General features: G+C 41.7%; 1 protein-coding gene across 3 annotated transcripts in view; it reads left to right on the forward strand.

Moving 5' to 3' along the window:
• Positions 1–2,920: 2,920 nt before the first annotated feature.
• UTRN (utrophin) overlaps positions 2,921–25,740 on the forward strand; it is a 573,989-nt gene continuing 551,169 nt past the window's right edge. The window contains exons 1-2 of one of the 3 annotated variants that reach the window (XM_063724628.1): positions 2,921–5,547; positions 11,475–11,645. In XM_063724628.1, coding sequence (XP_063580698.1) covers positions 11,567–11,645 — 79 coding nt within the window. In that variant the 5' untranslated portion in view covers positions 2,921–5,547; positions 11,475–11,566. 3 annotated transcript variants of the gene reach the window in all.

A 25,740-nucleotide genomic window follows, 5' to 3' on the forward strand; every position in this document is an offset into this window, starting at 1 on the left:
TCCCCCACCTCCTCCCCTCTTCTTCTGGTTAACAATGAACTCATGTAACATAGGGATCTTCTCTTTTCACTTCTCGGTAATTTGGACACTTCCCCCAATAGATTGTTTTATTTTACCTAAAGGTATTCCCTGATCAGCTTTGTATCTTTCATTTTCTTCTTTGTAAAATCACAGAGTTGGCTGGGCGCAGTGGTTCATGCCTGTAATACCAGCACTTTGGGAGGCCGAGGTGGGCGGATCATGAGGTCAGGAGATCGAGACCATCCTGGCTAACAAGGTGAAACCCCATCTCTATTAAAAATACAAAAAATTAGCCGGGCGTGGTGGCGGGTGCCTGTAGTCCCAGCTACTTGGGAGGCTGAGGCAGGAGAATGGCGTGAACCCCGAAGGTGGAGCTTGCAGTGAGCCAAGACCATGCCACTGCACTCCAGCCTGGGCGACAGAGCGAGACTCCGTCTCAAAAAAAAAAAAAAAAAATTAAAAAAAATTTAAAAAATCAGAGGGTTGATGGAAACACTCTAAAATCTTTTTCAGCAACAACATTATAAAATTATACAAATTAAATTAAGACAAGAAAAATTTATAAGTAGGATAAACTCAGTGTAGACTGTGTTTTGTTCAGTTTTCCCCGAAGGTGGTGCTCTGGGTTTCCCACCCTCCACTCTCTTTGTGTCTTTTCCTTCTCTTTTTGGGGCTTCCTTTATTCTCCCATTTTGATCAATCAGTTGCTCTTCTCTGCGTAACAATTTAGTGCTTTTATTTTGCCCTTAGCTTCTTTGGATTCCACATTTCAGCTCCTGTATTCTCAATATTCCTGTCCTCCTTGTCCTCTCATCATTAAACTTTCTCTTCAGAGCCTCATTTCCTCAGAACTGGGCCATGCTTCCTACCACCTGTGCAGGTTAAATTGCCAGGAATAGTCCTAGGGTGTTAACAATTGTAGGTAACCTCCAGGGTGGTCTGAATCGAATGAAACACTTGAATTCAAAGAGATAAAGCTAATCATGGGTATTTCACAATTATGATTGATTCAGTATGGATTTTTTTTTGGTAGGGCAATTTCTTGACCTCTCCAATCATCCAAAGTGGCCTATTTAAGGCCAGCACCCCAGGGCACAGGGGCTCAAAGTGTGGCTCCTCAGCTATTCTGATCTAAAGCTAAGGAGTGGCATGTTAAACCTGCAGCTTCTCGGGCCCCACCAGGCCTACTCAATCAGAATTTCTGGGGAATGGCAGTCAATCTGAATTTAAAATATATTCTCTGGGTAATTCTTGAGTGCACTAAGTTGTAAGGAACTCAGCCTTTGTGCTATTTATTTTCTAAAAGTTTCATGTGCTATTATTTTTTGTTTCTTCAATTCTATTATAAAAATTTATGTATATGATAAAATTTTATCAACTCGCACACATACTAGATGTTTGACTGAAGAATTTACCAAGAATACGCAGCAAAAATCCAGTATCTATTACACACAAGCTCCAGATTTATACTTTTTTCACCTGAAAAACATAAGAAAGGCTAAATTCCGTAAACTTTCCTCCTCTCTTAAATGCTTGTATGTGGGGCTTTAATTATAGTCAATACCAAAGGTAAAGCTAAAGGAGTGTCTTGTTTTTTTTATACATTGTGTGTTTTCCCATGTTTCTACTGTTTAAAGAGAAACTGCATTTATATAGTCTTGCACAAAGTTTAGTAGCAAATGTTTTCTTTTTGGTTCTTATATTAGGATGCAGTTCCCTGTATATGAACAATATGTGAATCATGTCTATATACACTATACACACATACACATATATCTTTATATATGAATCTATGTATACACTACTCATATCATAATTTTCTCCTTTGTCAAAGGCTTTCTCTCCTCCAGTGACACTAACTCCATTTTCCTTAATTTTCACCGTTCTATGGTGACTGCAGGGCAATTCTGACTTTGGGTTACCAGTAGACCCAGGGCCACATTTCTATTATTCTCTCCACATGTTCTACAGCGATCTGATCTTTGGGATGAGCAGACAAAACCCCACTGGGCATCCTTGTTGCAGGCCCATTACCTCAGAGGCCTGTCTCCACCGTGCCTCACCTAGATTCTCTGGATATAAAGGAAGATCACACTGTGCTTTATGGATATATAGCCCTCTGTGGTCAAGATCGCCCACCAAATGTGGTTTCCCTACCAAATAAAGAAAGTGTTGGGGGACAGGACCAGCACAGGACCAGCTTGAGATCTCTTGATCGTTCCATCAACAAGAATTCCGCCCTCCCTCCCTCCCTCCCTCCCGTCCTCTTCCTTCCCTTCCTCCCTCCCGTCCTCTTCCTTCCCTTCCTCTCTCCTTTATTTCTCTCTTTCTTTCCTTCTGACAGAGTCTTGCTCTGTCACCCAGGCTGGAGTGTAGTGGTGCCATCTTGGCTCACTGCAACGTCTGCCCCCGGGGTTTAAGCGATTCTCATGCCTCAGCCTCCTGAGTAGCTGGGATTATAGGTATGTGCCACCACGCCCAGCTAATTTTTGTATTTTTAGTAGAGACAGAGTTTCTCCATGTTGGTCAGGCTGATCTCGAACTCCTGACCTCAGATGATCCACCTGTCTCGACCTCCCAAAGTGCTGGGATCACAGGTGTGAGCCACTGCAACCAGCCAACAAGAATTTCTTTAGCCTCTTTTGCTCATTACCTACAAAGAGCATCGGTCTCTGCCTGGAGAGAAGGGCTAGAAACAGATAGGGCACAGGTCCCCAGGTAACTGGCTGTAAGCCACTATGGCTGATATGCAGGGCAGGTCACTCCTGCACAGAAGGTGGCTGTTGGCCTCATGTTCCATCTCTTACAGGCATTGAGGAAGCTCGACTAAACATCTCACAGCTTACAATCCCAGAAATCATAGGACCCTAAACGTGCGTTTTTCAAAATTTTTGAGCTAAAATGATCTATTGCTTTGTAAATTGTGAAGTGTGTCACAAATATTAAGTGACAACATCCTCAAACACTCCAATGTGGCCTTATTATCTATTTTGAAGGAGAAAATCTGAGTTTCATCAACTCAACCAGGATACAGTGAGTGAGACGCAACTTTTGGTGTCTGCAAAATGATCAGTTAAAAAAAACCTGGGGGCCAGGCGCCGTGGCTCACGCCTGTAATCTCAGCACTTTGGGAGGCCGAGGCGGGCGGATCAGGAGGTCAGGAGATCAAGACCATCCTGGCTAACACGGTGAAACCCCGTCTCTACTAAAAATACAAAAAATTAGCCGGGCGCGGTGGTGGGCGCCTGTAGTCCCAGCTACTAGGGACGCTGAGGCAGGAGAATGGCGTGAACCCGGGAGGCGGAGCTTGCAGTGAGCGAGATCGCACCACTACACTGCAGCCTGGGCAACTGAGAGAGACTCTGTCAAGAAAAAAAAAAAAAAGAAAGAAAGAGAAAAAAAAAACCCGGAGTCCCTGTATGTGACCATACTCAGCTAGCACTTGATCTGTTCTTTTCTTATGGCATTTATCTCCCGGATCTTGTATATACCTACTTGTTTACATGCCTTATCTCACCTACTACATTCCAAGTTCTTTAAGGGTAAGATCACTATCAGATTTATCTTTGCTTTACCCACAGAACCATCAAACCTGACAGCCCTAAACTGATGCTTGTTAAATGAATGAATGAATGAAGTGAATGAATAAAATCATACCCATTTCAAGTTAATCCTTTAGATTTTATTTGGCTTATACGTAGAAAATCATCAAAAGGAAGGAAGCTGTCCTAGAAACCTTGTAAGGAAGAGTCTCTTTTGGGAATCTCCTACCTGCCCCCCTCCCTGGAGCACTTAAGGATGGATGTGGGAACCTTTCACTATAACAAAAGGCGAGTAAACTCTTTCTGAAAATTCGTTTAAGGCCCCTAGTGGTTTAATCTTTACTGCCGCGTAAATTAACTCAAATATTAAGCCAGCAATAAGCCGGCGCTCCAGTATCAACCATCCTTTTCTCTGTTAATACGAACTAGGAACTCAGGTTGCTGTTTTCTTTCCCCTCCCACGTGTGCTGATCGTGTAAAAGAATCACAGGAACACACGAACAATGAAATGTGTAAATAAGAAAAATGCACACACATCACGAGCTCATTTCTTCCCAGATATTTTTTGGTCAACCTCTCCAGCTTGGAACAGGCTCTATAACAGATGTGCGTTTGTGTGTGCATATTGGAAAACAGAAAAATAAGGTCAGCACAAACACTACTTGTAATACAAACTAATGTTAAGAGAAAACCTTTTTTAATGTTAACAACGACACTAGAGAAATAATGTAAAATAAATGTACGGTTGGAACTAGAGGTAAAAAAAAAATCAGCAACGTCAGCAAACTGAGATGGGGTGAGTTGGAAGGCAGATTGGAATTTATCTCTTAAAAAAAAATCACCCTAACCAGAGACCTGTTTTGCCTAGGGGGACGTAACTCACATTTTCGGATAATCTGAATAAGGGGAATTGTGTCTGCTCGAGGCATCCATTCGGGCTTCGGTCTCCGGACTCCCGGCTCCCGGCACGCACGGTTCACCCTGGAGCGCGCGCCCCAGGCCAGCCAAGCGCGGAGCCCGGCTGCTGCGGGCTGGGAGGGCGCGCAGGGCCGGCGCTGATTGACGGGGCGCGCGGTCAGGTGACTTGGGGCGCCAAGTTCCCGTCGCGGTGGCCGCGGTGACCGCCGAGGCCCGGCAGACGCTGACCCGGGAACGTAGTGGGGCTGATCTTCCGGAACAAAGTTGCTGGGCCGGCGGCGGCGGGGCGAGAGCGCCGAGGGGGAGCCGGAGCGCTGCAGACGCGCGGGCCGGAGGGCTGGCGCTTATCTGCACCCTTCTCATTGGGAAAGCGGACCCCCGGCTGCCCGGAGACTAGCCCCTTCCCAGGGTGTGGCGGCGGCAACGCGCGACCCAGCGGTCCTGCGCCCCACCCTCCCTCCTCCGCCTCCAGCGCTCGGCTCCAACAAAGGGGCAGGCCCGCAGCTGGGAGGAGGAGGAGGAGGAGCCGCCGAAGGAGCGAGCCTCTCTCGCGCACAAAGTTGTGGAGTCGTTTTTCCTCGGAGCAGGGAAGCGGGCAGCAGCAGCCGGCCGCGGGCTTTCTCCCGCCGAGGGGCGAGGAGGAGCCTCTGGCTCCAGAAGCCGATTGGGGAATCACAGGGAGAGGCGCCCCCCTTCTTTTGGGTCATTTCTGCAGACGGAAAACTCTGTAGCGTTTGGCAAACTTGGTGCCTGCGCGCCCGTTCCAGGTTTGCGCTTTGACTGTTTTGTTTTTGGCGGAACTACCGGGCAGGAAGATTGCACAAGAAAGGGGCGTTTTCAGTCGGGTGTCAATTTCTTTTTCTTTCTTTCTTTCTTTTTTTTTTTAAATTTCGGATCTTGTCTGCTTCTCCACGTTTTATTTTTTTTTAAAAAAATACATCGCACCACCAAACTCACACTCGCACACACCCCCGTGGTTACTCCGTGTCAAACTCCTAGAGGAGCCCTTGGCCAGCTCGGGGTGCGGCAGTGGCGGCCGGCAGGCGAGGCGGCCCGCGGGCAGCAGGTAAGCCCATGCATTATTGAAGCCTTGGGCTGGTAATGTGACTACAGCCCCCGAGGGAATGGGGCAGGGGCCGGGAGGAGGATGGCTCTTTTTGCGGTTCTTGCGCCTGGGATCGGCGTCCGGAGCTCCTTCCCAAGTCCCAGAGTCGAAGATGGGAGGAACTTTTGCTTGCCTTTTCCTCGGGGCCTCAGTTTAGCTCCCCGCGGTGCGAAAGAGAATGCCGGAGGCGTGGAGAGCTCGGGCGTGGAGGTCCTTGGGATCTGTACTAGTTATGAACGATCCAAACTTATCTGACCAGCTCTGTGCTGTCTCCCTGCTCCCCTAATCCTCCTCCCCGCCGGGGTGAGAGGGTCGCCCTTCGTGCATCGCGCGGTGCAGAGCGCTGGGCCAGTGATTTGCAGGAGGGGACGTGGCCTCTTAGGAGAGTCTGTCACAGACACCCGGGCCCGGGGAAGGCGGGGCTCCGGCGGTGTCCACAGGAGAGGGTGGGCAGAGGATGGCTGTGTGGTCGGCGGCCAGCAGAGCGCTTCCCAGCCAGCCGCCCGGCGGGGAACGTGCTTGACCTCTGGGTGGTTGCTGCTCCCAAGGGTGGGGCTCCAGAGAGTGTGGCGCGATCGCCAAGCTCCCTGCCAGCGGCCCTGGAGAGGCTGAGGGGACAGGAGGAGGGGGGCGCCCCATTGGTGTGTAGTCCCGCGCAGTCGCCGGCTCTCCTTTTCCGGACTCTGGGGATCTCTTGCTGCAACTGACAAGGTAATTCATGCCCCGCTTTGGCCCGGAGTCCGAGGCTGTGGTTGCTCAAGGCCACTTAAAAACCAGCAAAGCACCAACTGAAGGCTGTGCAACTTTTAGATGGCAGGTTGTTCAAAGGGATTTTTTCCTCCAAGCCTCAGATTACGAAAGGGACTCATTCCAGTGCGTTTTTCTAGGAGGAGGGAGAAAACGTTGCCCGACCTCCGAGAGAGCTGTGGGACCAGTACTTTATTTTACAATGAACTGCAGAGCTCGGGTTCTAACTCCATGGCCCCGCTCTCTGAGGTGTTCAGGACAGGGCCTCCGCTTTCCCAGCCTTCAGGTCAGCCGGATCACCAGGGCCTTGCGGGCCAGTTCCCCCTGCCGCGGTTGGGAGGGTCAGTTCAGCGGTCGCCGCGGCCAGAGCGCACGGAGCTCGGGGGAGGCCGGATTCCCTAGGTGTGAGCCGGCGCTCCCGGCCTCCCGGCCGGGCCGCAGCGACCGCATCCATTCCTTTGTAAGTTGCACCAGCCTCAGGAAGTCGATCTGGGCCCTCCGGGTTCGTTGGCGGTGGGCGTGGGAGACGCAGCCTGCGGATAGCTCAGGGTCAGGGGAGAGCTGGAGGAATGCGAAGCTTGTGGGTAGTTCTGCGGTGACGGCCAGGGTTGGCGTGGAACCATTCCCCGCCCCTTTTACCAGCCTTTATGGGACCGATGAGACAACTCTTTAACTCTCCTTTGGGTGTTTACCTAAAATTTATTGGCCCTGTAAACAGTATTAATCACAGTAGTATTAACCTTCCCTGGAGCGCTGCCGAGTGTAAATGGCAGTTCTTGGCACTCACCGTTTTCTTTTACTGTGTTTCAAGCAGAGCAGCAAACTCTTGTCCGCTTGGCCTCCTTTTCTACTATCTCAATCATTCCTAGGTTTTGGTTCCTAGAGTAAATCAATGAATAGTGTTTGCATTTACACAGCATTTCCATCATAATGCACACTGTTGGATGTGTATGTGCTATATACATAAAATATAGTACCAAATAAAAATTATATACATATATTCATTGTATAATTCCTAGAATCTTAAAAAATTGAAACATTAGTTTTGTCTTTAAGGCCGTGACCTTATGTTTATTTTTTAAACACCTTATGTTTATTTCATACACTCTTGCTTGGTGGTCCATATGACAGCCGGAAGCGTTCTGAAGGGAGAGTTAGTGAATATCGACTTGACTGGATTGGTTTCAGTAAGAACATCTGGCTTTTACAGAATATCATTTGAGGGAAAGGGAAATCTAGGGCAGAGGTAACAATAAATTGCATTTGTATAGGGCTTAAAGCTTCTAAAGCAACATCTTATTCATTGATTCTCAGTTTCTCACCTAGCCTTCTGTGAAGATGGTGTTCCCTCCATTTTATAGGCGTGGAAGAGGGAGGGTCACACTGGGATACATTGTTCGTGGTTAAACTTTGATTCTGTCTCCTGAAAACCAAAGATGCTGCATTCGGCAATTAGAAGGGGTCATCCTTTGCCTTAAGTTTACTCAAATTCCTCTGGCCATTAATGGCAAGTAACCTCAGTGGCTATCACTATTTAAATAGCCTTCTGTTATTCTTCTTTCTTCCCATTTTCCCCTGTACTCTGATCACCTTTTCTGCTGTATCTTTGCAACCTGTAAGGGATTTTCATTATCAAGAAGAGAAAAATTTGAAAAATCACGTTGAGGAGAGTGGCAAGTGAAACATTATAGTGAAGAAGTGTTACTGATAATGTGCAAATGGAATAAAGTAGTGTGTAAACAGTTGACTTTTCTCTTTTATGGGTGAATAAAGGCTTTGGGTAGCATAGAAGTGGAGATCTTGGCTAAGACCAATTGTGAAGAAAAGCATTAGACTTACTGCTCCAAAGTGATACACTGTAGATCTTTCCAGGAAAGAGAATTTTTCCTTGGGCAAACTTAATTTTCCATAATAAACTTTTATAGACATTCTTCTGAACAAAGTTTTTGATTCTTGAATATAATAAAATACACTTAAGAATTTAGCAAATCCTTTATGGTTATGTACTTGAATGAAAGAACGTAATCACATAATAATCCATAAATTTTTAGCAGTAGTAGAGCCTATAAAAAATGAAAAAAGTCTTTTAGACTCTCATAAAATCTGTCAGATTGATGATCCGATGATCCAATCCTTTACATCCAACTCTCCCTCTCTCTCTTTTTTTTTTTTTTTGAGATGGAGTCTCACCCACTCGGTCGTCAAGGCCGGAGTGCAGTGGCAGCGATCTTGGCTCACTGCAACCTTTACCTCCTGAGTTCAATCAATTCCCCTGCCTCAGCCTCCTGAGTAGCTGGGATTACAGGTGTTTGCCACCATGCCTGGCTAATTTTTATATTTTTAGTAGAGACAGGGTTTCACCATGTTGGCCAGGCTGGTCTCAAACTCTTGACCTCAAGTGTTAGCCAGGTTGGTCTTGAACTCTGGACCTCAGGTGATCTGCCTGCCTCAGCCTCCCAAAGAGCTGGGATTACAGGCATGAGCCACCATGCTGGACCCAACTCTCTTTTTTCTCATCTCCGCTTATATAACTCAGAGGCATCTGAAGCTCTGCAAATCCAAATCACATTGATGATTCCTTTATCCCAGCTTGCTATCCTCAGTGTTCCCCAGCTCAATGACTCACACTTCACCTAATTGCTGAAGCCGAAATTGGGGAGTCATTTTGCACATTTTGCATATTGGACATGAATCTCTCATATCCAATCAATTCCCAAATCCTATTGACTTTCTTTGATATCTAAATATCCCACATATTCACCCATTTCTTTCCATCTACTCTTGTTCAGACCACACTTGTTTCCTGCATATAATATTACCATAGAAAGAATAGCACAATAAATACCCACATGTCCTTTTTATTTTATTTTATTATTTTAAATTTTTATTTACATGGAGTAGAGACAAGGTCTCACCATGTTGCCTAGGCTGGTCTCAAACTTCTGGGCTCAAGTAATCCTCTTGCTTAAGCTTCCCAAAGTACTGGGATTACAGGTGTGAGCCACCTCGCCTAGCCCCAGATGCCCTTTAACAAGTTTTCTCACTTACTTTATTTTTTTTGAGGTGGAATTTTGCTCTTGTCACCCAGGCTGGAGAGTAATAGCACAATTTCGGCTCACTGTAACCTCCGCCTCCTGGATTCAAGTGATTCTCTTGCCTCAGCCTCCCAAGTAGCTGGGATTACAGGCACCTGCCACCACACCCAGCTAATTTTTGTATTTTTTTTTTAAGTAGAGATGGGGTTTCACCATGTTGGCCAGGCTGGTCTCGAACTCCTGAACTCAGGTGATGCACCTGCCTTGGCTTCCCAAAGTGCTGGGATTACAGGCGTGAACCACCTTGCCCGGCCTAGTTTTCCCACTTATTTTACAATACTTACTGCATCTTTCTGTCTGTCTGTGTGTATATGCATATATACATCTACGTACATATATCAACCTAAATATACCTGTATCAGTATAGACAGATATATGCTATTCTGTTTGAACTTAAGTTGAAGATACCATCACACTTCATTGCTAAATATTTCACCACATGTCTCTTACAGTCAAAGACATTCTCCTGCTACAATACCATTAACTAATGTTAAAGAAATTTAACATTGATACAATAATATTGTCTAATACATAGTCCAAATTCAGATTTTTCAAATGATCCTCAAAATGTTTTATTTTAAAATTCTGAATTCAATCAAAGATTACATTTCATTGTCATGTCTATTTAGTCTCCTTTAATTCACAAAGTTCCCCCTCTCCCAGGTAATTTTGGTTTTCAAGACACTGACAGTTTTGAAGAAACCAGGCCATTTGTTTTGAAAACTAGCCACGGTCTAGATTTGTCTGCTCATGAGAAGATTCACGTTCAACATCTTGGCAAGGATATTGTGTTGATGATGTAGTGATTTTCCATTAAATCGCATGATGCCCCATGATTGGTTATGTGAATTTTGATCACTTGGTTAAGATTAGGAATTTTTATTTTTCCCCAACATATTACTACAAAAAAATTCTCAGACATACAGAAGAGTTGCAAGAAATTTTCATTCAGCATTCATATACCCATGGCCTAGGTTCCTTAATTTGCATTTTGCTATATTCTGCCATAGTCTTCGCTGGTTCCCCACATATTACTGTGGTCTACCTATAAGCCACAATCGTGTTTTATTTATTTATTTTTTTTTGAGATGAGGTCTCACTCTTGTCCTCTTGTCACCCAGGGTGGAGTGCAGTGGTGTGATCTCAGCTCACTGCAACTTCTACCTCCCAGGTTCAAGCAATTCTCCTGCATTAGCCTCCTGAGTAGCTGGGATTACAGGTGCACACCACCATGCCTGGCTAATTTTTTTTTTGTATTTTTAGTAGAGACAGGGTTTCACCGTGCTGGCCAGGCTGGTCTCGAACTCCTGACCTTGTGATCCACCCGCCTCGGCCTCCCAAAGTGCTGGGATTACAGGCATGAGCAACCGTGCCTGGCCCTTGATGATCTTTTAAAAAGGCCAGTTTGACCATGTTGGTTCCCTCCTTCAAACCATCTACTGGCTCCCCATTGCTCTTCGGATAAAGACACAAATCCTTGACCTGTTCTCCATGGTCCTATCCCTTGTCCTGCCCAGCTTCTTCACCTGTTTCAACAGGTACACTTGTCTCTTGGCTGTCTTCTTTCCAGGAACACCGGCTTGTGCTCCACTCTTTGACTGCTCCAAGATTCTTTCTGCCACTTCGCATGGGAAGCTCTTACCTTTTCTCTTTCTGTTTCCCTTTTTGGCTAATTAAATTCTTGTCATCTTTAAAGGCTTGGCTCAAATGTCTCTTCAGGAAAGCCTTCTCTAATTGCCCAGGGCAGGCCAGACTCCTCTGCTGTATGCTCTTAATACTCTGTGCTTCCCCTTTGTATGAATGATTTGTAGTCTATCAGTATTGTAATGAAATAATTAATTATATAATTAATTGCTTAGTGTGTGTAAGCTCCATAATGGCAGAGGCTATGTCTCTTGTTGATAGTCATAACACCATTGCCTGGCTTGGTGCTTTACACGTGGTAGGCACTCAATAAATATTTGGTGAATGAATAGTTACTATTAATAACTATATAAAAGATATAAATATATTTTTTCAAGTCAGTACTTTCTCTTTTCTTTTTAGGTATTGATGTCAAGCTGAACCATCGTAGGAAGTTGAAAGTCTTAGAAAGAGGACTTGGTAAAGTTTTTGGATTATCTTGAAACTCCGGCAAGATGGCCAAGTATGGAGAACATGAAACCAGTCCTGACAACGGGCAGAACGAATTCAGTGATATAATTAAGTCCAGATCTGGTAGGTAAAGGAAGCTCAAGACAGTTATGGATTTTTATGTATTTAGAAAACCTATGTTTCTTGGATTGATTTGCATTGTTTTTGCAAGAACTTCTTGGAGGTGAAGTTCTTTTGAGAAACTCAATTCTGACAAATGACTATAATTTTGTAAAAGTATATGTCAAAGGTATAATATCTCTGAGTGTCCTATCCTTTCTCAACCCAATTTTGTCTAACTGTGTGTCGACTGGCATTGCTTAGTGAAACTGCTGCTTGTAGCTAAAGGTTGTTCATTTGGAAAACTACTCCATTAAAATAAAATATGGCTGAACATTTTTCTTTCTATTTTCTGGAAATTGAAGGGATTATATGCTTAATGTAGGAAGTGCCACAGTTTCTGGCAGGAAAGATCCTTTCACAGTTTGATTTCATTACCGTATATCCTCACCCCCATCCCTCTTGGTGGCCATTGATAGGCCAACAGGTGTCCTACCTTGAAATATTTTATGAGCCTTCTCAAGATAAAATTTTCACCTAGGTAATCTAATAAACCAGACTCAGACAGATTCATGGTTTTCATGCGAACAGTTAAATTGGGGTCCTCAGGATACCACCCCCTTCCTCCAATCTTTTTATATAACCAAGTGCTTTTTGACTCTGGCTGTACAGATGAATCAACTGGGGAGTTTTAAAAAACGCAGATGCATTGGCTCCATTCCAGACCCATTGAATAAAAATTTCTGTATTTTTAAAAAGCTTCAAATATGATTCTGAGACAAACTCAAAGGGGAGATATTTTTGAACAGGCAGAACACTTCTCAGCTTTGAAAATTACACAGAACTCCACCCTGAGTGTGAACACTATACTTAAGTAACTTTGAAAAGTTACTCTGAGGTATAAAATTACATCCAGTGTCACTTTAAAGACAAAAAAGGAACCCAAAGCCTGTTTTTGCTGTGTGAACCATCTTTATGTTATGTTAGAAGCTTATTTCTTATTATGTGAAACTGTAGAAATACACAGTGAAAATAAGATCCAAATTAACTGTCTTAGAATACACATTTTCCTCCATGATACCGGTGTTGGTTGATTGATAAAGATTTTAGTTATTATAGATTTGGCTGTAAATATGTAGCAACTATTGTGTAGCTTGACGGGTCTTTTGAAGGTATAGCTTAATATCTTGTTTTAAAATATGCTTTGAGGATGTTCTCTTCCTGTAAAATTCTTTTTGTTTTAAATGTTTTAGTGGTATAAGGTACTACAAAAATGTAAGGGATTATTAATATCTTCTTAGGAGTAGGGAATACATATTCAGACATATGTAAATATAACAGAGGAAAATGGAAGAGAGACGATTTAATGTCTCCATACTAGTCATTTTCTATAAATTGTGAGGAGGTATATTCCTAAATAGTTTTCTGAGTCAACCTTCATACTAGTAAGACTTTTGATATTTTTAACTTGTACTTTAGCCATGTCCATAAAAGAGTAATTATCTAATTTCAGAAATACTGTGTATATATAATGAACATATAAACTCTCAAACTATTTTAATTTAAAATTATCTTTTAAAAAGGCTGATGAACCTCAAATATTGCTGGAGAACAGTTTGGCAAAAATTATAACATGTTTTTAACACATGCATATCAATTAACTGAGTAATTCTATTTCTAGAGTTTTTCCCTAGGCAGTACATAAAAAGGTACACTCAAGAAATTGATCACAGTATCATTTATAATAGAAAACGTTGTAAATACCATGAAAATCTAATATTAGGAATTGGTTAGATCATTATTTCCCAAAGTATTTTGAAAAGATCAAAAGTTCTAGGATTGTTAATGTGTAATTCATAAAAGGATGTTATGGTCAAATAGCTTTAGGAAATAGTTGTTTAAACCTATTATTCTGTTTCTTTACTCTAGCACATCTGAACAGATCATACATGATCTCAGTAGAGGTAACTAAATTAGGGTATATCCATAAAGCAGAAGATTAAGCATTCATAAAAAGTGATACAGATGTGTGTGATGTGTGTGTGTGTGTATGAACATAGAAGTGTGTTCTTGATATAGTAAGTAAACAAGTATGTATTATATGAAGTCATTTATATGAAAAATGTTTTTAAAAAAATTAATGAAGTATACAATAAATGTTAATAGTGGTCATCTTGGCATTTTGAGATTATTACTTTTTTTTTTTTGCTGATTTATATTTTCTAAAGTTCTTCAATGAACCCACATTACTGAGTTCTTATATTTTTAAAGATTATCAAATTGCTTAGAGTGTTTAGATGCCAAGGTTATGACTATTTACTTTTTTTGTGGTGGCATCTACTTCAAAACACACTGAAAATTTAGTTGTTACATAGCTCAGATATGAATCACATTCTTTTGGCTGAATTATGTTGCAAAAGCTGGTAGATAAATTTGGATTTGAATGGACCCATTAGTCCCAATCTGGCTTCCTCTAAGGGACTTTTTTTGATTCTCTTAAGACAAATGCTTACTACACAGATGTAATATTTCATGGTACTCTAAAACTTACATATTTTAAGAGATTTTTAGTTTAGATTAAGTCATAGGAATAGTCTACATATCATATATGTATTTTAAAGATCCTCTGTCTACATGCTCTATGCCAAATTGGTTGCTTTCCCATTTTTTAAAAGGGAATACTTTCCTATAGGAAAATTTTGATCCTCATCTGCTCTTCCAGGTTTCTTTTTTGGGGGGAAATTGGATGAAAGTGGGGGGACAGAGAGTGTGGTTTCTGCTCTCTAAATCCTTGAGTTTGGCCAACCCAAAAGCCTGGCATAATTAAATTGGCATAATAAAAACGTCTATGCATTTTATGTTAAATTATTGTGATTATTTTTATTGTCCTCACTTAGTATTACTTTGTTTCATGCCATTTGTGAATATTATAATTTTTTAAATTTTATAATTTTAAAGCCATTTCCACCATCTAAACAGAAATAGGAAGTTGTCAAGTGTAGGTAATGAAGTAGTTTCATAAATACAAAGCCATATATTTATTTATGGTTGTAGTATACTTGCCTTGGGTTTGGGTGAGTTTTAGAAAGGAACTGGAAAGAATTTGATCTATGATGACCAAGGATTTGGTGTTGGGTAAAAGTAGACCTGTCTTTCTCTAACTTAAAGGCACATATGCCAAGTTCATCATCAAGGACTGTATTATTAACAGCCTTAATTAGTAGGCTTCAGAAAGCTCAACAAGTTAGTAAATATTTTGAAACAATAGGCCAAGACTAAGAATTTTTAAAAAGTGAAATTTATTGCCAGTAGAGTATGTGATGCAGAAAGTTCTGCTTGGAACATTTTAAACATGAAATAATAAAGTGGTTTGGGATGCATATACAATCGAAGAATATCCTCACTGCTATTTCATTCAATAATTAACATACATTAAAGCTAGTAACACAGAATAAGTCATCCTTTTCTGTTGCTGTCAGTGTTGTGGTTTTATCCCAGAGCCCCATAGAAAGAGTAGACCTCAGGGCTAAGGACAGTGTGTCAGCTGGCTCCATGTGGAGTTCTTGACAGTTTGGGATTATAGACTCTCAGCTGGGAAAGAACTGTTTGATGAATGAAATAGTTGGGCAAGCTTCACATTTTTGGATAATTCAATGTGTTCTTCAAGAGACCTTGGGCTGGAAGCCTGCGTGTAACAATTTTATCATTTCTTCCTTTGCATTTTCTCTTCTTGTCTAATCTTAGGATCTAATTGTTGAGGGAACCTTAGAGGCCCTATAACCCACCCATGCCTGTGATGTGCTCACCCAGTCTCTGTTTGCACACCTCCAATGATGGCATCTCACTGGTGATGATGATGATGATGATTCTAGCAACTTATACTTATTGAACACATTCTGTGCGCAGATGTGGTGCTAACAGTTTAATGCTCACAACCACCATTTTGCAGATGATAAATGTGAGTCACACTGAAGTGATTTGTGGCACTGGCCTTCTTTCTATTTCTCCAAAGACCCGGTGTGTCTGCCTCAGGGCCTTTGCACATCTCTCTTCTTCCATCTTTGCCTGGCTGGTTCCCTCTTGTCATTTAGATGTAGGCCTAATGTCACCTCTTCTGAGATCTTCCTTGCTGACTTTAGAAAGTAGCTCTCCCAGTCACTCTTGACTGCATCTCTGTATTTACGTTCCCTGTGTTGTTCTTACCACTCTCTGGTACCTTTTCTGGTACTGTGTGTTCATTAATAGCCTTCCCACTAGAACAGGGGTCCCCAACCCCCAGGGCCTGGACTGGTACCAGCCCGTTGCCTGTTAGGGACCAGGTGGCACAGCAGGAGGTGAGTGGTGGCTGAGCAAGCACTACCGCCTGAGCTCTGCCTCCTGTCAGATCAGCGACAGCATTAGATTCTCATAGGAGCGAGACTCTGGTGAACCGCACATGCGAGGGATCTAGGTTGCCTGCTCCTTATGAGAATCTAATGCCTGATGATCTGAGGTGGAACAGTTTCATCCCAAAACCATCCCCCTCATCCCTTGGAAAAATTGTCTTCCATGAAACTGGCCCCTGGTGCCAAAAAGGTTGGGGACTGCTGCACTTTAATTAACTCCCCAAGAGCAGGGACCAATACATCTCTGGTACTGAGCCCAATGCCTGGCTCATAATAGGTGAGCAATAAATGTTTATTCAATGATAAAGGCTACAGAGTCTGGAAGTGCCAGAGTGAACTCAGATGATCTGACTCTAGAAACCCTGCATTTGACCTCTATGGAGTGCCCAGTCTCCTAACTCACAAGACATTTTATTCCATTGCTGCTGGGTGACTCTTCTTCATTTTGTGCCTAATTCTGTCCCTTACACATTTTGCACTGTATTAATTATATTTATACAGCTCTTCTATCTCTTTTTTTGTAGTTTTCAGGGGTGGGACCCTGGGCTGTGAGGTAGAGCTCCTCTGGACCCCAGGTTAGCATCTCAGAGCCCTGTCAAGGGAAGGCCAATTGTAAGAGACACAGCCTACTGCTTCTGGGCCAGTTGCAGCCTTTCTTGATTTTTGGATCTAGTCTTTGTCATTCTCTGTTGAGTTAGCAAAGGGGAAAATACCAGAGGACAAACAGTCCTTTGGGTGGAAGATTGAGAAATGGATTATGTGTTTCTGACGTGAATTCCTTTTTCTCTTTTCTTCTGACTACTGCGCAAGGCTTTTAACTAGCTGAAGTTAAAAAAAAAAGGTAGTGGATTTCATAAGGACTGACATTTGGCATAGTGTAGGTCCTGGTCCGATGCCCAGATAGGTATCTGTGGTACTGAAAGGGTTGGTTGAGGAGTGTAGGGGAAGGAAGCAAAGAGAGACCAGTGAAATAAAAATAAGACAAATTATTAAATATGAAATATTATACCTGGTTACATTTATAGCAAGCCTCCTGAAAATCTGCTATGTTTGGAAAGTAAACTTGCTTAACAAGATTCAGTTTTATGAAAATTCTGAGGAGGATTACCTTATTTGTTTATCTTTCTGAGGCCTTTCTTGAGGAAAGACAGTGGTTAAGTTGTATTTAGGCAGTCATTGGTCTATTTCTTTCTTTTATGTTTAAAGCAGTATCTGTGAGGGGATTTTTCTAAACAGCTCAAGGGACTGTGAGAAAATAGTTCATTTTTTGTTTCTCCTGAAGCTTTCCTTGGCTGGAATACCTGTGCTTTGAAGGGAGGTCTTTGAGCAGGTTTGTTTTTTTCCATGAGCCCTGGGGATTTGTAGTGATAGACAGTAACCCTGATGGAAATTCAACCCTGGCAGAGAAGGGCAGCTATTCTTGTCCTGCTTGTAAAAATATTCTCCATGTTGTCACCTCATTATGCTGAAGTAGTGCAATCATGAGAAAGTTTTTTTGTATTAATGTGATTCTCATGACCTGTTACTATGGTTGTGAAACTTTTAGAGGAGATCCATTCACGACTGGAAAACATGAATTGCTGAGGATGATTCTAAGCAAAGGAAGTACATTAATTATATAGACAGAACAGAGAATTTAATTTTATTGAACCTTATTTGTACCCAGAAGTTTGAACTAGATGCTGATATGATGATTTTTCTGGGAACAAGTCAACATGCAAGACTATTTGAGCAGCTGTAAATATTAGTTAAAATTTAATCTAAAGCAATGGAGAAAGGGTACCCTGCTCAAGTGGTTTCAGATGCATTGGCTGGATTTTTTTTCTCCCCTTAAATTGTGTGGAGGCATAGACATTTACTATGTTATATTTTTATATTTTTATATGCCTTAACTGTTTAATAATAAATAGACTTAATTCAGTATTTGAAATGTGAGGCAGTGTGAGTTCTTAATATGTATTTACTCTCAAGATGATGGCTTGTGGACTGAGAAATTGAAACCAGGTCCCAGTCCTTTCACTTTTACTTCCTGTGACACTGGATTTGCACATGTCAATTCCAGGAAGCAGGTAAAGTTTCCAGCATCCATGTGGTTCTCCAGTCTTTGCATTTGTGCCTTTAAACAACCAAATACCTGAGGTTTATTAATATCCTGGTGGGGCTCTTCTATCAGAAGCACATTCTCTTGGCCCGGTTAATAAGGGAAATGTCTGTGTATGCGCATCTGGCAGCTAAGATTAAGGTTTACGGTGGTATAACCTCACCCTTCACTTTTAAGAAATTAAGTTTAAAAAAATGCAGATCTGTCTTTCATAGCAGTGGAGCTCAACAACACATAGAGCATGAGAGTCACATTTTTTGTGTGAATATTTTCGAATAAGCCTTTTTTGGTATGTGGACGGGTGGCTAGTTACATTCAGTTCAATGCTTTTAACATTTAATTATGGAACAAAATCTTTTTTCAAAGTGTAGAAAAAAGCATATAAGGGCATTTCTGATGTAGCAGAGGAATCCAATAAAAAAAAAGACTGTGTCTCTAAAGTGGTACAGCTTTGAAATTAACACATTTGTATAATTTCAAAAGTATGATCTCTTTAGGTCTTTTTCTTTAATTTCATAGTCTTAATTTTTGCAAATTTCTTCAACTCCATTCTCTAACTAAGATTTTGATATACAATATTTATATGCAAAAGATTTTTGGTGCAGGAAATAGCATTTTGAGGTTGATACTAATTGATTTGTTCACTTGCCCCTCAAAGGCTGTGTGTGAGTCATGTTATTTAACATTGATCCAGTCAATATGTAGATTTATGCACATGCTTGTATTTTGAAAACTAGGTTTTGAGCTTCTCACATACGGAGTTCCTAATTCAAGCTTTATGTCAGAACCATCCTTCTGGGTCCAGACTCAGATATGTGGGGTGGGGTCCCAGCATCTGGAGTTTTAACAAGTTCTGTGGGCTATTCTCTTTAGTGCTCTTACTTTATAGACAAGGAAGGCAGGTTTAAAAGTCATAGAACCAAAGTGAAAATGATCTGCATTTTAGAGGAGCAAGGAAAGCTACAATGTTTATTATTTCTACTTATAAACACTTCCCTTTAAATAGTTTGAAAAGATAATAGATTTCATGATGTTGGGCATTATTTCTTTTACACTGTATTTTGAAGAGTTTGGGTTGTGTTGGGTGAAGTTAAAAGTGAGGAAAGTGGGTCAGGAGAGTGATGAAACCTGGTGCATTTCTTATTTTGGCCCATTGAACCAGAAGATGATACCAATATATCTAGTGCCGACATATTTCTCCACTGAGCTCCTTAGTTATTGCTGCAGTGTATTCAAGGTCTTCTTGCTGTGAGCCTAACATCACATCTTGAACTCTTTTTCTAGGTAATGTATCAGCTTAGAGTCCGCTGATGCATTCATTATAAAAATGTATTGTGTATATTTTCTAATATGTTATTTCAAAGACAGATGTGTTTTTGAACCATGGTAGGAAAAAAACTCTTCACATTCAGCCTCTATGCTAGTTTTCTTAAGGGGGGTTAGAGAAATGTATTATATATGTATTAATATTTGCCTCCCTGTTTTTTAATTCTAAATAGGTGACATATTTAATATAACTATACTTGCTTTTGAAATAATTTGCCTACCATTCTTTAAAATGAGTGAATTTTAAAAGATGAATAGTGATTTTTATGTGAAGATGAATTAAAGAGTTAAGTGACTTATAGACCACCATAGCATTTTCCCTGTGGAAAAATGTTTATTTTTGTGTTTTTACATGTGATATCAATGGCCAGTTCTATAATGTTAATATATCAGACCCTTAATTATATATTAACTCCCATTTTGATAGTTTGTATAGAAAAATCAGAGTTGACTTGAATTATTTGAACTTGCATGCGCTTTTTCAAGATATGTAACGTGTTGTAAATTAGAAGAGTGTTGGTGTTTTCGGAACACACGCATATGCTTGCTGTCTCAGGGCAGTCTTGTTGGGCATTTGGTGTCAGACATATCTTATTCTGAGGGCCTTGGCATCACGGCAGATTGCTTAGAGAGGGGGACTCTCTGCATATATGTCTAAGGGAGACATTTAGGGAAGTCTCATGCCATCCTATCTTTCTTTCTTTCTTTTTTTTTTTTTTTGAGACAGGGTCTTGCTCCATTGCCCAGGCTGGAGTGCAGTGACTCAATTTCAGCCCTCCGCCTCCCAGGTTCAAGTGATTCTTCTGCCTCAGCCTCCCAAGTAGCTGGGATTACAGGTGCCTGCCACCATGCCTGGCTACTTTTTGTATTTTTAGTAGAAGTGGAGTTTCACCATGTTGCCGAGGCTGCTCCTGAACTCCTAACCTCAAGTGATCCACCTGCCTCGGCCTCCCAAAATACTGGATTACAGGCGTGAGCCACTGCTCGTGGCCGCCATCCTACTTTCTAACAGCACTGCCCCACTCTCCCCCTCGCCCCAAAAACCACCGTGAAGGAGGCAGAGGGCACCAGGTGAAGACTGCCCATAGTCCTTTTCTTACCTCTGTAACTTCACTTGTTTTGTGTTCTGGGCTTGATTGTTCTCCTTCTCCCTGCATGCCCAGTTTTGCAGCCTCCATCTTTAAAACATCAGCATCAGTGCCACCAACTGTTCTACTCTCTCTGCTATCTCCATGCCAGAATCAGTCTTTCCCATGTGTTCACTCTTCATTTCTGTTTGTGGCCCTTCTGGCTTGTGTATGTCTATATGCCTTTTTTCATCTGACTTTCTGATGCCAGCCTTTAGCTTCGTCTCCACACACACAGTAAGTGCTTAATAAAGACTTGTGGCCGTGTGCAGTGGCTCACGCCTATAATCCCAGCACTTTGGGAGGCCAAGGTGGGTGGATCATCTGAGGTCGGAGTTCAAGACCAGCCTGGCCAACATGCTGAAACCTCATCTCTACTAAAAATACAAAAATTAGCCAGGCGTGCTGGCACTCACCTGTGATCCCAGCTACTTGGAAGGCTGAGGCAGGAGAATCGCTTGAACCGGGCGGCGGAGGTTGCAGTGAGACGAGATTGTTCCAATGCACTCCAGCCTGTGCAACAGAGTGAGACTCTGTCTCAAAAAAAAAAAAAAAAAAAGACTTGCTATGCCTTTTAATGTTTTTAAAAAATTACACTTGCTTACATACAGACCTCATTCATTCAGCAAATGGTTATTGTTCATTCATTGTTAGATGCTGGGCTCAGAGATAAGCAAGACCCACCTCTGTTCTTAAGATGCTCTCAGGCTAGCTGGAAAGAAAGACATCAATAAACATCCCCACACAAACCAGGGAAACACGGAGCGAGGAAGGATGGGTTCTTGCTTTGGTTGGAATGAGGGTAGGTTTGAGTGAGAGAGCGTGAAAGAGGCAAGGAATTTGAGGTGTGCCTTGAAGGATGTGTAAGAGGCAGCCCTGTGGACAATGTGGGAAGAACATTGCAGATGATGAGAAAAGAGCAAGGCATTTGAAGTCTGTCCCTGGTAACTGAGTGTGGCTGGGGTAATGGGGATGATGGGAGAAGCTGGGGTCAGATTTCGAAAGCCCTTTTGAAGCAGGGTTTATTTGATCTTTCCCTGTAAGAAGCCACTACAAGATTTTAGGTGAGTTAATGACTAGCTCAGAACTGTTTTTCAGAAAGATAACTTGGCTGGCAGTAGGAAAGATAAATTTTGAAGGTAGCAGAGTTAGGGGGAGGCAGGGAACAGGTAAGAGTTGTGAAAAAATTGAGGTTAAAGAATATAAGGACTTGGACCAGAGTGGTACAAGAGGAGACTGAGTAGGGGAAAGGATGTGAAAAGTGGTTAGCAGTTAGTAACAGGGTGTGCAAAGCCTCAATGTAAACTTCGCCTTTGTGGGATTTGTTAGTTAGTATGTATAAAGCCTCTAGGTAAATTTCACCTTTGTGGAACTTTTTAGTAACAGTATCTATAAAGCCTCGATGTAAACTTCACCTTGGTGGGATCTGCTTTATGTTTTCAATGAGGTACCTAGTTTTTCAAATCGTACTGTAATTCAAAATTTCAACACTTTCAGTTATTAGCTTTTCCTCTAGAATTTTCATGATCAATTTCTTAACCATTTACAGTTACTTCTACTTCTTATTGAAGTTGACTATTGCTGTTTTTCTCACAGTACCTCTTGGTCAGTTTATATAGGGAACTTCAAATTCAGTTCAGCTGCAATGGGATCTGTATTTTTTTCTATATATATTCTGAAAGAAGGGTCATGCTTTAGGAAAAAGTTGATGAAAATGAGAAAAGAGATGGTTTATTCATGTCTATGCAGTATACTATTAACATTTCTTTGAAAAAGTAGCAAAGAAAGGTAATATTAATCTCATCTTAAAGTGAAGGTAAAACTCTTGCACAGCTAAGAGAAAACCTATATACTAAAAGAGTTTGGAAAACTACTTCAGAGGAACTTTAATTGAAGGGTAGTCTAATGTGATGCTGTGAAGATAATGTCATCCTCTATTAGTAATTTCAGCTTCAACAAATAGGATAGAATAAATGCAAATTAAAAATAAATTAGGAGCAGATGTTGAGAAATATCTTACATTTAGGGAATTCTTAAGTGGTAGAAAGGCCCTGGAGTTCAGTTAATAAAGCTGGGATGCTCAGAAATTATAATAATTCAGGTAACAGATGCTTTCCTTAATGTGATGCTCTGCTGTGGAGGTTTTGGGAATAGAAGAAAGAAGAGGCTGTTATTGTCATACTGTTTGTAAGTTCATCTTTCCTTACATTCAGTGGATAACTAAAATCCACTATACATGCTGGTATTTCAGAAATGGTGGTTCCCTTAACCTTCAAGAAAAAAACAAAAGTTCTCATTTGTAAACGCTTGCAAACATTCTTGGGTTGTCTCTTGGTGGTACCCAAGTTTTTGCTTTGGCCAGTAAGAGACTTTTGCATAGTACTTTGTTGCCTTGCCTCTACAACATGTTAGGCTTGTGGATTGGCGCATGGTGAATAAGACACAGTTCCAGCTGTCAACTGTCTGTCACCTAGAGAGGGCAGGTACACAGGAACTTAAGAAAACAGATTAAACAGGCAGTTACACAGTTGTAAAAGCAAAAACAGCACAGATTGCTGTGTGAGCTCACAGGAGGGGTACCTGACATCCCAGGGCTTCAGGGAAGGCATCTTGGAAGAGTGGATATCTAAGCTGAGATCTGAAAGAATGAGTGGGGATGTGGGGAGGCTGTTAAGACAGAGGGAGTTGATGACAAGAGGTTTGGAGGTGAGAATTGTGAGGTTTTCAATATGGCTAAAGCAGGATGCTGGAGAATGAAGCTGAGACCAGTTAATGAAGAGTGTTGTAAGCCATCTTTAGGAGTTTGGATTGTATCCTAAGCATAATGGTGAATCTTTGAAAGGGCTTTAAAATAAAAAAAAATATATGTTTATATATTTATCATTTTTAAAATCCTGAAGTAGTCAATATAAAAAAATGTACAGGAAATGATATATCAGATATGTTAGTGCCCTCATTTGAAATTTATCAGCTGTTAATATTTTGACTTTTTTTTTTTTGAAACGGAGTTTCACTCTTGTTGCCCAGGCTGGAGTGCAATGGCGCGATCTCGGCTCACTACAACCTCCACCTCCTGGGTTCAAACAATTCTCGTGCCTCAGACACCCGAATAGCTGGGATTACAGGCATATACCATCATGCCTAGCTACTTTTTTTTGTATGTTTTGTAGAGACATGGTTTCACCATGTTGGCCAGGCTGGTAATATTTTGACATATTTGATTTAGGTTGTATTTTAAAGAGCTAATTATGTCAGCATAGATAAATCTTAAAAACAATTTGACTACAAACAAAAATCAAGTTGCACAATGTATTGAATGGTACTGTATATAAAGCTCATATACCTGCAGAAATTACCCTGCGGTGTTTATGTGTTCATATTATAAATATATAGCAAAATACAAAAATTTTTATGGAAATTATAAACACTAGATTTCTTTAGAGATAGTGAGAGAGGAGATTCTTCAGTTTTACCTATAATATTTAATTCCTCAATGAAAATAGAAATAGAATCTTAAACTGATATGAAATAATGCTGATTTGTGAGCTGGGTGATGATTGTCTTAAGCCCAGTTCCTTGGAAATAGAATTTGAGACAGAGATTTGTGTGCACTTGAGAACAATTCCTGTTAATGAAAGAAATGAGGGAAGAAGGATTGGGCCAGGGAAAAGCTGAAGTGTAGTTGAGTTATAGCAGGGCCACCATTGGATCCATAGGGAATGCTGGTGCTGGGATGGCCCTTCAGAGATTTCCCAACTTGAGGCACTGTGTTGAGCCTGGGGACCTTTGCCTTGACCAGTAGGCTTTAGGCTGACCCTGGGAAGGAGGTGAGGTGAAAATTTGGGCAAGGCAGCTTGGCCAAGGGCAGTTCCTGGAGGGCTGCTCAGCTATGAGCCCTCAGCTGCTGGGGGAATGAATTTGTGCATTGCCCTGCCTGAAAGGCAGATCTGGATAGGAGATTCACTGCAGTCATGGACCTTGTACCATTTTCCTTTGCCTGTTATTGTCTATTTCTATGTCTGAAAGATATGACATATTAAATAAAAAAAGCTTCCAATTTCTAGAAGCAGTACTCACCGAACTACTTCCCTGACACATACATACCTCACACCCTACACACACCACACACCACAAACCGTAGCTGTAATATCAGGTTACAGCTTTCTGTTATAACCTGTTATTAAAAAAAAAACAGGTTTCTGTTTTATTTTCCCTTTTCTCTGTGTTTTTGGCCTCCTCTCTCTCACTCCTGGTTTGGGAAGGCCTTGCTTCCTCTGAAAGGTTGTGAGCAGAGGGCTGATCTGATCAGATTTGTTCTTCTGATTGGTGCTCTAGAAGCCACGTGGAGCATGGATGGTGTGGGGTGGGTGCTGGATGAGGCAAGGCTGGGGTTCTGGAGGACCTTTGGGTGACTGTCACAGTTAGAGGGTAAGAGGTATTGAAGCCAAAACTGAGATTGAGGTAGCTGGGAAGGTGGAGAGGGGAGAGTTTAGAAGCTTTAGGTAGGAGGCAGACCTGATAGGACATGGAGGTGGTCTTCCAGTGATGGCTAGTGGATGGGATGGAGAGAGAAGCCTGGTTTTTGACTTTAACACTCGCAAATGAAGCCTTTCTTTCTAGGTTTTGTGGAGAGGGCAGTGCATAAGGGGATAGTAAGTGAAGTTCTAGGTTGAGTTTTGAGGTGCCTGGAGATATCTGGGAAAAATATGTAATATATATATTTCTCTTACATGTATGAGACTGGCTTGGGCTGGGGTCTGCCCTTGAAAACTGGCAGCTGGAGTCTTGAGTACTTTCCTGAGTCATTTTTTGAGCTCTTTGCAAGATAATGTTAAAAATTCAAGAGGCGGAGTGCGGTGGATCATGCCTGGAATCCCAGCACTTTGAAAGGCTGAGGTGGGCAGATCACCTGAAGTCAGGAGTTCAAGACCAGCCTGGCCAACATGTTGAAACCCTGTCTCTACTAAAAATACAAAAAAAAAAAAAAAAAAAAAAAAAATTAGCTGGGCATGGGGTCGCGCGCCTGTAGTCCCAGCTACTCAGGAGGCTGAGGCGTGGGAATAATTTGAACCTGGGAGGTGGAGGCTGCAGTGAGTCAATATCACACCACTGCACTCCAGCCTGGGTGACAGAGCGTGACTCTGTTGCAAAAAAAAAAGAAATAATAAAAATAAAAATCA

Source organism: Pongo abelii, chromosome 5 (genome assembly GCF_028885655.2).
Source record: "Pongo abelii isolate AG06213 chromosome 5, NHGRI_mPonAbe1-v2.0_pri, whole genome shotgun sequence".
Taxonomy (NCBI): Eukaryota; Metazoa; Chordata; class Mammalia; order Primates; family Hominidae; genus Pongo; species Pongo abelii.